The 15,247-nt window shown below is 43.6% G+C and overlaps 1 protein-coding gene across 3 annotated transcripts in view; it reads right to left on the minus strand.

The window, feature by feature from the left end:
- Window positions 1-15,247, minus strand: part of DRC12 (dynein regulatory complex subunit 12 homolog) — a 155,903-nt gene that overhangs the window by 41,868 nt on the left and 98,788 nt on the right. For all 3 annotated transcript variants that reach the window (XM_075838907.1, XM_075838905.1, XM_075838906.1), the window contains exons 3-4: window positions 12,115-12,177; window positions 10,350-10,469 (exon numbers count right to left, since the gene is read on the minus strand). In XM_075838907.1, the coding sequence (XP_075695022.1) occupies window positions 10,350-10,469; window positions 12,115-12,177 (183 nt within the window). The remainder of the gene's footprint in view (window positions 1-10,349; window positions 10,470-12,114; window positions 12,178-15,247) is intronic.

Raw genomic sequence — 15,247 nt, forward strand, 5'->3', positions numbered from 1 at the left:
TAATCTTTCTAGTACAAAACAGAACAAATCTGAAGAATATTGTATCATAACAGCCCTGTACAGCATCATTCATAATGCCCAATAGACACATTTGGGAGGGTGAGGAGTCGAGGGAAACCAAAGTGGACATGAAGGAACTCCAGTACCTCCGACCACAAGAGGATATAATCTGGGGACATAACCACACGCAATGCAGATATGTGCCGACATCAGAATGACACCTAAAACACCTATCTGTAGCAGAAGCTCCAATTTTCCAGGGTCTGACTGGTGTATAGTATATTCGGTGCAGAAAACGTTACTGTATCAGGAAATCTCTAGCACAAAGAATAAGAGCTCTATTTCCCTCCACTCCTCCTCCCACAGGTCAGGGCAATCCTTAATCCAACCCGTCCATGCCCTGTCAAAAGGCATCCGCCCAAAGGATAATAAGAGAGTATATGTCTGTGTAAGGACCTTCGGCAGGTCTCCAAGGAGCACCAAGAATGTCCTCCATCCTGGAGAAGCCCAGCAGAGGCACGGCCGGCAAGCCAACTTGGGCAACACAAAAGGAAGACTTTAAATGTAAACCTATAATTCTCATTAAACTCTACACCATCTCTTCACCTACCATATCCATATTGTTCAGGCCAGAATACATTCTTATCTTCTGGCCTGTTCTTTCTCATGAAAGACCTTTTCATAGAGTTACAAATGCAAGGTCATAACATAACGTTTCTTGCAACAGAGACACAGATAACAGACAGGGAGACAGAAATCTTAAACAACCCTAGCATAATTATATTTAGGAACAAATGGCTTCTTAACCATAAAATGGAGACACTTTAGTATACAAGATGGAGACACCATGCAAGATGAAGTCCCATAGCAATATTTACAAAAATGTAATCAATAAACATATTTTAATCACTTTCACAATCATTTTCATTAGGTCGTAGTCCTGTATACACAAGCTTACCATCTATATACATCATGAATAATAGGTAGGAATCTTGTATATACAAGCTTACTATATATATATATATATATATATATATACATACATCCATCCAATGGCACTACCCTGTATATATGTATAAACGTATACGTATTCCTGTGGTTAATGGAGTCATGTGACAAAATGATGTAAAGAATGCAGCCACAGGATACAGGCAGTAAGAAACAGAAGGGGAATGCTGGAGGGACTTATAAATCCTACATATTGGTAATTTGGTTGGTGTTCATATATAGCGGCTAGCTTCTCCTTGAATTGGACATAAAAAAAAGTTGAAATCTAGAAAAACCTTTCCTGTACTGGGGTTTGACTGTTTAGTGCAGTAGTTGTTCTGGAATGTTGTGTTTTTACAATGCTTCAGAATAAAATCTCTTGACAGCTGCCTTAAAGAAAACCTTTCACCTGCCCATACATCTGCAGCTGAGTGCAGCATGTAATGGGCAGAGCTGCACAAACCCTGGGGCACTTTATATTATATTTCTACCATCCTCCATTATTTAGATATCGGTGCCGTTATATTTGGTGCCTGATATTTAAATAACCCCCTGAACTGTCAATGGGGCGAGTAATGGCAAGTAAAGGCTGTCCAATCAGCTACGGACAGTGTTACAGTAAGAGCTGGAGAGAGGAGAGCGTGTGCACGCTCTCACTCTTCAGCTGTTGGCAGACAAGGACAAGACTGATCTCTCGCGAGAGATCACACAGTCTTGTACTTGTCTGCCTAACTTGCAATTGGCCGTATCTCTGCTACGGACAGTGCAAGAGCTGTAGAGGAATGCACACTCTCCTCTTTCTGGCTCTTACACTGTCCGTAGCAGAGACACGCCCCCTTGCCAGTTCGGCACACAAGTACAAGACTGATCTCTCGCAAGAGTTTATAGGATACAGGGTTAATCCGTTGCAGTATTTCGAAAGGACAGAGAAACCTGGGAGCGAATTTGTGAGAGGGCATCTTGAGACGAATGTTTCTCGAGGATAGCCAGACCTGGACTCCAGGAGAGAACTGAGGAGCATCTTTTCTTCTTTAATCGGCATGCTTTTTTATGCGGTCCACTGTCTGGAGGATGGCAGACTTAGTTTGCTGCCAGATGTGAATAAAAGTCCCAAATGAAGAATTTGCTGCTGGTACTTGAGTCATGGCTAGCATGAGAACTCGAGGATGCTGGCTGTTCACAATGTAGAATGGAGACGAGGCAGTAGACTCACTTGTGTGATTGTTGTACGAGAAATGTACCCAATTGTTGTGTTGGGCTGGAAATGAAAGGATGAAGGTAATTCTCTAAAATTTGATTGGTCCTCTCCACTTGACCGTTGGACTGTGGGTGATAGGCAGAAGAGAAATCCAGTTTTACATCTAGTAGGTTGCACAGGGCTCTCCAGAACTTGGATGTAAACTGTACACCCCGGTCCGAGACAATATGCAGAGGATGTCCGTGTAGCCAGAAGATGTGCAGAATAAACAGATTTGCCAGGCGAGGGACAGACGGGAGAACAGTCTATACGGAATAAAATGTGCCATTTTAGAGAAACGATCCACTACTACCCAGATCATAGTACATCCTGCTGAGGCAGGAAGGTCAGTGATAGCGATATGCTGCCAAAGGGCATCAGGAACAGGCAGTGGTAGTAGCAGACCAGCAGGTTTGGAGCGGGTGGACTTGTTCGAGGCACAGTTCATACATGAGAAGTCTTGTGTCTTACAGACACCACAGTGCCCAGCTAGTTCAGAGTGGTGTCCCCAGCGGAGAATTCTCTTCCAGTGAGCAAGACAGACAAAAGTTTTTCCAGGAGGAATGTCTCTAATTTGCAGAGGGTTAGCAGCAATAATCCTAGAAGGATCTATGATGTATTGAGGAGTTTCCTCAGAGTCATTGGTTTCAAAGGAGCGAGACAGGGTGTCAGCCTTCACATTCTTATCTGCAGGATGGAAATGAAGCAAAAACTGAAATAGGGCGAAGAAAAAGGACCACCTGGCTTGGCGTGGATTTATGAGGTGAAAGCGCTCGAGGTTAATAAATGCTGATTCTGCCTCCAGAGCACAAACGTTGGCATTCACCCCCTTATTGGTGAGGGCCGAGATTGGAGCAGTCAGAGACGAGAAGTTCGGGATAAGTTTCCGGTAGAAGTTAGCAAATCCCTGAAAATGCTGTATGGATCGATGACCCTGTGGGCGTGGCCATTCTAAGACGGATTTCACCTGCTCAGGATCCATCTCGAGTCTACGGTCAGATACGATGTAGCCCAGAAAAGACAGAGAGCTCTTCTCGAACACACACTTCTCGAGTTTAGCATATAGATGATTACCCCTTAACCACGACAGAACTTGGTGAAGATGCCTCCGATGCGTTATCAAATCAGGAGAGTAGATCAGGATGTCGTTCAGATAGACCATACACAGACAATACAAAACAACTCCTGGAACACAGCTGGAGAGTTACATAGGCCAAAGAGCATCACAAAATATTCGTAGTGGCCGTCTCGGGTGTTACATTTGGTTTTCCTCTCGTAACCCTTGCGGATACGGATCAAGTTATAAGCTCTGCGTAGATCCAGATTTTTGAACACCTTGGCCCCACGAATTCTATCAAAAAGTTCCAAAATGAGCGGCAGGGGATACTTTTTTTTTTTATTATATTTTTTTTTTCCATTTTCAAGAACACACAAAAGAAAATAAAGTGCTGACATGAGTAGCACAAACATCACCACACAGGCCAATATATGCAGCTACAGTAAATGCGAAAAAAACATTATCGAGCAACTGAAAATGTTTCCAGAAAAACCATCCTATGCATCCTGAAATCAGCAGCCATGCACAGCGACTGTAAGAAACAGGACATAAAGAGAGAGAGAAGTAAAAAGTAAAAGAAGGGAAGCTGAGGAAAAGGAGGAAGGATAGGGAACTGACATAACGCACCAGACCAGAAGAATTAAACTCAAGAGAAGATTGAAATCTAATCCAATGATGCCAGGTTTTAAGGAATTTAGCATGGGTCCCTCTTATAGATGCAGTGAGATCCTCCATTCTCATAATTTCCTGGATCTTGATGAACCACAAACCCACAGACAGAGGACCAGATTGTCTCCACAGCGCAGGAACATATGCTCTAGCTGCATTCACCAGATGGCGAACCACTGAGCGCCTGTATGTAGATAGTGGAATATCACAGATGGAGCAGGAAGAAGGCCGGGGAACAGGGAAGGGGAAAATCTGTAAATTTGGAGGAGGTGCGCCACACTTCCGACCAGAAGTCTGTCAACTGCGGGCAGTCCCAAAAGATGTGTAAAATTGTGCCCACATGATCTCCACATCTCCAACACAACGGTGAAACCGCAGGTATTAATGCGTGCAATCTGGAAGGCACTCTATGCCGTCGCAACAAAATCTTAAATCTCGCCTCCTGGAATCTACTAGCCAAGGAGGATTTATGTGTCAATGTAAACAAACGATCCTTATGTTCCGCAGTAAATGTTAGACCCAAGTCCCTCTCCCAACTAAGCAATTAGGAAGGTGTGAAAAGGTTGGATGGAGAAATCAGAAGGGTATAAAGTCGGGACAGCGAATTATGCACTGTGCCCATGCCGGTGCAAAGAAGCTCAAAGGGGAAACTATCCCAAGAGTATGCCGACGGGTTAGGTAAGGGCGTGAGGAAATGTCTCAACTTAGTAACCTGCCAGAAGGTAAAGGAGTGAGGATCTGTTAGAGACGCTAACTGTTGGCCAGACATCCAATTCCCACCCTGTATGAAATGAGCCGCATGTCTCCTACCTGCCCTCAACCAGTGCTGGAAGGGACCCCGTTCTAGTCCAGGGGGGAACGCAGGATTGCCTAGAATAGGAAACAAGGGGGAGGGAGATGGTGAGACCTCTTTCCGAGGAAAGAGCCGGGACGCAACTGCCAAGGTGGGCCCAATAGTCGGATGTGTCCGTGCCGATAGGGGAATGTGTTTGCCCAGCCAAGGCAGTGCCTGCAGTGGGACAGCAAAGAAGGTCTGTTCCATAGACACCCACTGTTTAACCTCCGTATGTCTAAACCAGTCCAAAATTCGTGATAAATGTGACGCCTGATGGTAGGAGACAAAATCCGGGAGGCCAATACCGCCCTCACACTTAGCACGAAAAAGCATTGAATGGGCAATACGAGCTAGTTTCCCCACCCATATGAATCTATGAAGTACGGACAGCAGGGCTTGAAAGAAAGGGCGTGGAATGTGGACAGGCAGAGCTTGGAAGAGGTACAAAATCCACAGTAAAATATTAATTTTAAATATTGCGCACCGACGAAACCAGGTAAAGGTGCCCGTCGTCCAGGAGTCCAAATTGCTCTTCATGCGTTGAAGAAGCGGAGGGTAGTTCACCGCATAAAGGCGAGACAGATCACTGGAAAGCCGGACCCCCAAATATTTGTGCGAATCCCTAGCCCATTTAAAGGAGAAGGACTCAGACAGGTCCTCCACAAGAGACTGTAACAACGAGATATTGAGAGCCTCCGACTTCTGGTAGTTAATCTTGAAATTGGACAATATCGAGCATCTACTCAACTCCGCCATCAGATTGGGCAAGGAAATCCTGGGTGCAGTAAGAAAAAAAGAGCAGGTAATCCGCATATGCTGCAACCTTAGACCTCTCTCCCAAAGAAACGGCCGCTATATCCGGATTGGAGCGAACATGGCACAAGAAGGGCTCCAAGAATAAAATGAAAATTATGGGGACAAGGGACAACCTTGCCTAGTACCACTTGAAATAGCGAGCGAAGAGGAGAAGTGACCATTAACCTTAACCCGGGCTGAGGGGGAGGAGTAGAGACTCTAAATCCATTGCATCATATGGGTGCCTAATCCAATATACCGTAGGTGGCCAGAATAAAGTCCCAGTTGACCCTGTCAAAGGCCTTCGCCGCGTCCGTGGACAGAAAGAGCGTGGGCAGAACTGAGGCAGCAGCTTGATATATTAAATTAATAGCCCTCATGGCATTATTACGAGCTTCCCTAAGTGGCATAAAACCCACCTGGTCATTATGAATGACAGTTTGTAGAAGCACCAAAATTTTCGCAAACAACTTTAGATCTATGTTTAACAATGTATAGGGTGGTAATTTTGGCACAGGGAAGGGTCCTTCCCCTCCATGGGTATCACCGCAATGTAAGCTTGCAGTGTATCGTGGGGAAGGGAACTCCTCAGTAAGTGAGTTGAAGGCGTGTAGGAAATGGGGAGAAAGCAGGTCCGAACAGGCCTTATAGTATTGCAAAGGGAGGCCATCAGGGCCCAGCGCCTTCCCCACTGGTGAGTCCTTCAATGCCAACGACAACTCCTCTGGGGAAATAGGAGCCTCCAGAGCAGCAATAGCCTCCTGGGGGATACATTTCATCCCAGAGGTCTGAAGATAGGACTGAATCCTCTCCAAATGGCTCCTCCCATCCAGAGATGAAGAGGCCCGAGGAAGATTATAGAGAGAGTGGTAGTAGGCACGGAAGGCTTCCAAGATGTCATGGGGAAGTTGCAAACGCTGATTGTGCGAAGCGTGAATATGTGGAACATATGTACGAGAACGGATTTTCCTAAGTGCCTGCGCAAGGGTCCTACCCGGTTTGTTACTGAATTCTGCATTTAGCTAAGGAATCCCTAGCCTTGGAAAGGCAGAGCCAGTGAACCTGAACCCTCAGCTGCCCCAGCTCCACCCCAACAACCCGGTCCGAAGGAGGCCTTATGGGACTGTTCCAACAAATGTATTCGGGACAAAAGATCCAGCAAGATTGCAGCCCGCTCCCTCTTTAGTTTAGAACCAATGCGAATGAAGGAACCGCAAACTACACACCTCCCAAATGCAGAGAGGGTCAACGTCCGGAGAGACATTTGTGGCAAAATACTCTTGGAGATCCCTGCGTATATCCGTCACCACGGTCGAATCCTGCAGAAGCGATTCATTCAAGCGCCACTGCCAGGAACGAGGGTGAACCGTTGGGAGGGAAGAGAGTAAATGTGATAAGAGTATGATCAGAAAAGGTAATATCTATAGAAGCTGACGTGTGGACGGAAAGAGGTGTATGACGTAAAAATAATGAATCTATTCTGGAGTATGAGTTATGGGGGGCCAAAAAGAAGTATAGTCTTTTGTCGACAGGTGCATGAGACGCCACGCATCAATTAATTGATGCTCATGTAACAACACACAAATACGACAATGGGCAGACCTAGATAAGGACGAGTGCACTCGGGAGGAGTCTAAAGTGGGGTCTAGGGGGACATTTAAGTCCCCACCCAATACCAGAGTACCTTCCAGAAAGTCATCCAACTCTGCCAGGACACTTTCTAGAAAAGCAACCTGACCAGAGTTAGGGAGATAATATGAGGCCAGTGTGAACAGTGTTAGCCAGCCTACCTTTCACAAAGAGATACCTTCCTGCTCCATCAGTGCGAGTCCCCACATGTTCCCAAGAAAGAAAGCGTGAAATCAGGATGGAGACCCCTTTAGTCTTAGAATCTGGGGACACGCTATGATACCCATCCATATAATGGGAATCCGTGAGCTACGGTATACAATCAGCCCAGAAGTGGGTCTCCTGAAGGAAGGCCACCTGCGCTTTTTTGTTCTAGAGAAGACGGGGAATGGAGGACCTCTTTTCAAGGATGTTCAGACCCTGCGCATTCAGGGAAACAATGGTAATGTTAGACATAACCGGGGAGGAAGAAGACATAGAGGGGAAAGGAAGGAAACCAAGAAAGAAAAAGTCCCCTTAGAAGAGACAGAAGTATCAGAACAATGGAACATGACAGCTCCACTAAAAGCGGAGTACAAAATCCCTCAACAACTCGTCGTGTGCTATGTCACCCTCAGAAGGAAAAATACCCTCCGACTGCGACACAGCAACACGGGACCCTAATGGGGAACAAAGAATGACAACGATGCGAAAAAGCAAATATTTAAAGAACAACAAATTAACAAATTGTGCTCAAGGATACTCCGGACTCTAACGGCTAGATAATGAATGGACTACCCGACCCTCCTACAAAGCACCACCTACCTCATTATTCCCATGTGAGGGGACTCCCAGCTGCCTAGGACAGCTCGTGAGGTGCCACCATGATGAACGACACAGACTAGGACAGGGGCACAAAAACAGGAGGAATATAGGCTAAGCATCAATGCTAAGGACTAGATTGGGAAACCGAACCGGAAGGTATCAGGAACCCAAACCCCCAGTGGCCAGCCTACCTGCTCCGCTCCATCCCCCCCTACGTACTCAACCAGGCCAGAGAACATAAAAACATAGAACGGACATGAGAGTAGACTTCTGCGGAGACCTCCCAACCCCTAATTGGATAAACATGTGAAATTCAACAAATAGAGGAACACCCTTGCCAGCATACTGTGCAGAATACCCCATTCAGAACCAACACAAATACTAACAGCAGCACCTCTTGAAGAACACTGCAAATGGGAAATAAGCACAAGTAACACACAAAACAACGACCGAGGCGCCAATGGTGAGGGCTAGGCCATACAGTTATAATGTGATAAGTCAGTCTCTGCGCGGGGAACACCTCACTGGCGTCCGAATCTCAGCTGGACCGTCTCTGGAGCGAGGTGGAATCGGATGAGCAGGATCCGGATAGGGACCACCCATGGGAAAGAGCGAAGTTGGGGGCTCAGTCCAATCAGGCAGCTGGACTGGAGGAATCTCCAGGAACCGAAAGGCCTCCTCAAAGTCATCCGGAGATCAAACAGCAAACGAATGCCCCTGTTTGCGGAGTATGATGTGGAAGGGATGGCCCCACCTGTATGAAGCGCCTGCCGCTTTAGTAGCCTCCAGTAAAGGGCGTACCGCTCTATGCATGTCGTTAAACAAAAAAGTATTTGATGTCAAAATGAGCCACAACTTTTTAATTTTTCCGTCGATTAAGTGGTATGAGGGCTTATTTTTTGCGGGATAAGCTGTTGTTTTTAATAATACCATTTTGGTGTAAATGCGATGGTTTGATCAGTTTTTATTTCATTTTCTGTGGGAGATTAGGTGACCAAAAAATAGAGATCCTGGCGTTTACAATTTTTTTTTACGGCGTTCACCGTGCGGGTTAAATAATAATAGATTGTAATAGTTCAGAATTTTACAGACGCGGCGATACCAATTATGTTTATTTATTTATTTTTTTACTATTCTCTAGAGGGAAAATGGGAAAAGGGTTTTTTTTTGAATTTTTTGAACTTTTAATATTTTTTTATTTTTTTTTTACACAAAAAAACTTTAACTCATTTTTACTTTTTAATTAGTCCCATCATGTTTCTCAGTTATAATGGGTTAATGTGTAAGGTACATGATGGGGTTAATTACTATTAATGTGAGGCACATGGAGGTTAAATTCATCACACCTCGTGCCTCACAATAAGTGATAGAAAGCAGTTTCTATTTTTTGACAGCATACACATCATAAATGACGTAAAAAAACTTGTGCAGGTTATTAAGGCCGCGCCAATACGGAAATGTGTATATTTTATGTATTGAAACTTATTTTAATGTTTATTGTAAAAAAGGTGTATGTGTATTTTTTAATATTTAACATTACTTTATGTTTTTACTTTAGTTTTAAACTTTAATGTACTGGCATATATCTATATTACAGTACATTAGCCTGTGTACGGATAGTACACAGGCAGTTGTTAGGACATACCTAAGTATGCCCTAACAGGAAATATGGTAAGACAGCCCTGGGGTCCTTCAATGTACCCTGGGCTGTATGCCCATATATATTATGTCCCTCAATCGTGTCACAGGGATTCCCTGTGACGCGATCCAAGGGGCATCCCCGCTTCTCATTTTCCCCTTGAATGCTGTGGTCAGCTTTGATCGCAGCATTCAGGGGAATAATGGCGGAGATGAGAGGTTTCTCTGATCTCCGCTGTTAGTGCGGGGCTGCGGCTGTGTAATACAGCTATTACCCTGCTCCTGACAATAAGTGCGCACAGGGTCAGCATGAGGTGATGCGGCCGGCTACACTAATGAGCGGCGGTTCAGGCACTGAAGGCAGCACATGGGGGTGTTTTGCAGTGCGTCCGCCATGTTTGGTCTTCAGTGCTGCCGCTCATTAATGCGGCGCTGGACGCATCACATCATGCTGACAGCGCACACTTGTCAGGACTCAGGAGCGGGGCAATGGCTGTATTACACAACCGCAGTCCCGCTCTCATACATTCTTGTGTTAAAAATACTAAGCTGGGATAGCCCAGCTTAGTATCGTAATACATGAACTAAAGGTATCGAGCCGTTTGAGGGTGCACGGTATCGACATTATTGAAGTTTCGATGCATCGTGCATCCCTACCTGCCACACAGAATTTCTGCAATCCTTTCACCAGTCCTTACCGCTATATATGGCCTGTTTTTCATCTCTTTCTTCTTGTATATCTTCGTGTAACTCTTGCAATTTCCCATGAAGGTCATACTTGCACAGTTGCGCCTGTCGTGTCACTTGCCTCTGTAATGCTAATGTATTAGACAAACACACTTTGAATAGTTTTAATAATACACTATGAAAGACAACAAGAAGTTAAAAAGATTGCCCTGTGCAAAGGAACACCGCTACTTGGCTAAGTTATACTATAATTTGATGCAAATAGTTAACAATGCCTTTGTATAAGGCCTGATGCACATGGAAAAGTCGCAGGGACTCTGTGTGCTGCCGTACATTGCTCGGTCAGGATATTCTCCTCTAGAAGACAAGGCTCCTGGGGAGGATAACCTCCTTAATACGGCATGCAATGATTTTTTTTTTATATTGTATTCATACACTTTATTGAAATAAACACTCCCCCACTAAAGCAGTCTTTCACCATTTTATTTAATCCCACGATGATCCGACGTAGTCCATGACACGTAAACCTGTAAAAAAAACATGTAAGGCAAGCCTATAATTACAGACTTGCATCCAGAAACTGATTCCTGACGTCACTGGCACAGTAAGTGAGGATGTTCCTGAAGCTGGAACCCCTGTCAACATCTCAGCAGGGGAAGTGTCACAAGAGATGGACAGAGCACTGACATCAGCTAGTCAATCCAAGGGCAGTGGAGGAGATGGGTGTCACAGACTTGAATATGGAAGGTGAAGAGAAAAAATGCAGTGTAATTACGGGTATCGGCGCCAGGCTGAAAAGGATCAGGAACAGAGTCAAGTGCATAGGATCTAGGAGATATTTTATTGAGAAGACGACGCGTTTCTGTTTTTTTTTCTCTTCACCTTCTGACTCTAACCGTGTCCCAGATACTAAGGATTTAGCACCAAGGGACTGCAGTGGGTGGCAGCGGGCGATCTACACTTCACCACCTCATAATAGTCTCGGAGGAGCACCGACATACCCTCACCTTTTTGCTGTACTAACTCACAGACTTGAATACAACATTCTCCAAATGTAAGTCTGAGACAATGGAGGCCATATTGGATCTAGTACATCAAGGACCGGAACGAGGGAATGGAGCTAGAAGCAAGCAAGTGAAGGCCATTAGCGTAGATTAACTATAATTTTGCTATTTTTAATGAAACAAAAATTTGGACTGAAACGTCACTTTTAGTGTGCTGAAAATCGGCAACAATTTACAGCGCAATCTGTTTTGAAAACCCCATACACATGTAGCTGAAAACATCAAAGTGGACTTTAGGGCAGATTTTTCAACTCTGCAGGATGTCAATTTTGTTGCAGAAATGCTGCAGATGTTCACATCTCTGCTACATTGAGACCTACCCTTAGGCCATGCACTGCACAAAACAGGGTGCAGTAATATTTGCATATGCATGGGGCCTAAAGCTTACAAATGCAGAAACTCTTCAACAATCAAAATGGGAAAAACTTAGTTAACTCTGGCGATCTAAAGGAAGATTTAAAAAAAAAAAACGATTTGCCCTAAAACAAAATCCAAATTTAGTTTTTTTTTGATCTGGCATGACTATTTATTACAAAAATAGAATTTTATACAGAAACTTATAATTCATAGCAACAATGGTTCCTTCACATGAAAACACCTTTTATTTCTCCAAGTTATCTACACAAAGCGTCAACAAATGCTAAGAAGTTGTAAAGATGCAGATGATGAAGGAAGCACAATAGCACAACTTAGAGGATCCACTGAAACTTACCAAGGTGGTCTTGTAAAACATCTACCTCAAGAGTTGCTTTACGAAATTGTTCTTCCACTGAACCTAAAAGAGAGCAGTAACATCTTATATCAGACCGGTATCATGTACTACCTGACCACAAGCATCTGAACAAATATAAAGTTTTTGATTAATTCTAAAACCGTATAATTTATGCCTCCTTACACAAGCTTTTTTTTCAGTGTTTAAAAAACGGAGGTAAAAAATGACTTTCAATGGGTTTTAATGGCATTTTTTATTTTTTTACATTTTCCAGGTGTTTTTGAAGTCCTATCGAGAAGCTTATGGAAAAACACCAGAAAAAAACACAATACCCAGAGCATGCTGTATTTTGAAAAAACATCATTCACTACAAAACAACACAAAGCAAAATGCGGTGAATGCAGGCCCTCTCATATTTCATTATAGACTTTAAGGCAACATCTGTTTGCAGCATTTTTGTGCAAATGCTGTTAAAAAATCCCATAGAAAATGCTGTGTGTAAAATAAGTGGATTTACTGGATGTTATTTCCATTCCACCACAAGTATTCTGAATACGTTTCATGTGACTGAAGCCAGGGAACTTTCAGATCTGTTTTACAACCATACTTTTTAAAAAGTCGTGAGAAGCTGCATACTATGCCTGAATTCAACTGAAAAGAACATTATTTACACAGAAGAAAAAGAGGAGAATACGAGCCTATATATTAAAATATAACTTTATTGACATAAACATATAATGTATAAAAACAGATACACAATGGACTAAAGGACACTGTTGCAATTACAGTAGAAAAAGACACATATGATCAGACTGTGTAATGATCATGCCAACGAGCAAGAGAGATGAGTACAGAAGGTGTGCTATATAGCTCTGAATACAGCCATATGTAAGCAAGCATAGTACCAGTATTTGAACCTAACAATAAAGGGTCAAAGGCAAAACAGTGTGCAAAGGTGGACTAGTATCCTATGCAGTGACTCACTAACCAGAGCTTGAAGAACAACCCAAAAAAGGTTTATAGGAAGTTCAATAATAAAAACAAATCTCTTACCCATAGACGGCTATTAGAACAGTCTGACAGCGTGCACTAGACCCCAACGCGCGTTTCGCACTTTGCTTCCTCAAGGGGTTTCAAAAACATAATAATGTTTTTATTATTGAACTTCCTATAAACCTTTTTTGGGTTGTTCTTCAAGCTCTGGTTAGTGAGTCACTGCATAGGATACTAGTCCACCTTTGCACACTGTTTTGCCTTTGACCCTTTATTGTTAGGTTCAAATACTGGTACTATGCTTGCTTACATATGGCTGTATTCAGAGCTATATAGCACACCTTCTGTACTCATCTCTCTTGCTCGTTGGCATGATCATTACACAGTCTGATCATATGTGTCTTTTTCTACTGTAATTGCAACAGTGTCCTTTAGTCCATTGTGTATCTGTTTTTATACATTATATGTTTATGTCAATAAAGTTATATTTTAATATATAGGCTCGTATTCTCCTCTTTTTCTTCTGTGTAAATATGTCTATATAGGAGTGCCTTATTGTTACCTGGGGAGCATGCTTTACCGTATAGCAGCTAGCCCCTTCTTTTTTCATTGCTGTAGGAGCTTTTCTGTTTATATGAAAAGAACATTATGTCAGCCATACGGCTATATATGTTCCAACTGCTGATGCCCTGTGCTGTTGTCAAGTATATAAACATTGGCAGTCTGGAATGGGGTTTAACCCCTCCCCCCTGCTTGCATTCTGGGACCTAATGACCAATACATTTTTATAGTCTTTCCATCGTCACATTCTATAACTTTTTTTATTTTCATGTTGACATAGCTGTATGAGGACTTTTTTTTTGCGGGATGAGTTGTATACTTCAATGGCACAGTTTTGGGGTATGTAGAATTTTATTAACTTTTTGTTTGGGGGGGATATAAAAAAACCCCCAGCAATTTAGCCATTGTTCTATGCCTTTTACATTTACGCCGATTACTGTACGCTGTAAATAACATGCTGCCTTTATTCTATTGGTCAGTATGATTAAGACGATACCAAATATGCATAGTTTTTTTTTATTTTTATGTTTTACTACTTTTGCAGAATAAAAACACTTTTGAACTGCTTCGCTGCTTTCCAGAAGCCATAACTTTATTTTTCTGTCAGTTTCGCCATATGAGCGCTTGTTTTTTGCGGGACTTCATTGCTATTATTTTGGGGTACATGGGACTTATTGATTAATTTTTCATTATTATTATTATTTTGGGGGGAAATGGGAAAAAAATAGCAATTTTGTCGTTTTTTTTTGCGTTTTAAATAATACGATAACTTTTTTGGGTCATTACGATTGCGGGGATACCATATATGTGTATTTTTTATTTTATTTTTACACTGCAAAAAAAAATTTTTTAAGGTGTACCTTATTCATTTTTATTTCACATTAATTATTTTTTCAGTCTCACTAAGAGAATTCACTATGCGATCTTCAGATCACTGCTATAATGCTTTGGTATACTTCGTATACCAGAGCATTATTGCCTGTCAGTAAAGAACGGACAGGCACTGCTGGTCCACGGCACGGCTAGACCTCTGCACGGCTGGACCTCGGCACGGCTGGTGCTGCTGGGTGGCTAGTGCTGCTGGCTGTTGGGCGGCTAGTGCTGCTGGCTGCTGGGGCAGCTAGTTCGGCTGGCTGCTGGGCGGCTAGTGCTGCTGGCTGCTGGGGCGGTTAGTTCGGCTAGCTGCTGGATGGCTAGTGCTCCTGGTGGGGTGCTTTGGTACTCACTGCTCCCCTTCCTTTACACATGTCCGGCCTGACTCTTCCTGGTCCGGCTCTTCTTCTCCTTTTCCCTCACTCTGCGGCTGCCTGCTTTGGTTCCTTGCTCCACCAGTCTCCATGCTGCTTCTCACTCTCTCCACCGCTTTTCCCTCTCTCCGACGCTTTTCTCTCTCTGCCACCCTCCAAGGCTGCCTGCCTTGGTTCTCTGTTCCACCAGTGTCCCGGCCGCTTTTCTCTGCCACACTCCACTGCTTTTCCTCACCTCCTTCTTCACTGCTTACCGCCCTCCTTCCTCTCCTCTTCGCGCCCGTTCCTCCCCTTCTGGTCTGTCGTCACCTTAGTCCTCCGTTCTCCTCGCG

Source organism: Rhinoderma darwinii, chromosome 10 (genome assembly GCF_050947455.1).
Source record: "Rhinoderma darwinii isolate aRhiDar2 chromosome 10, aRhiDar2.hap1, whole genome shotgun sequence".
NCBI lineage: Eukaryota > Metazoa > Chordata > Amphibia > Anura > Rhinodermatidae > Rhinoderma > Rhinoderma darwinii.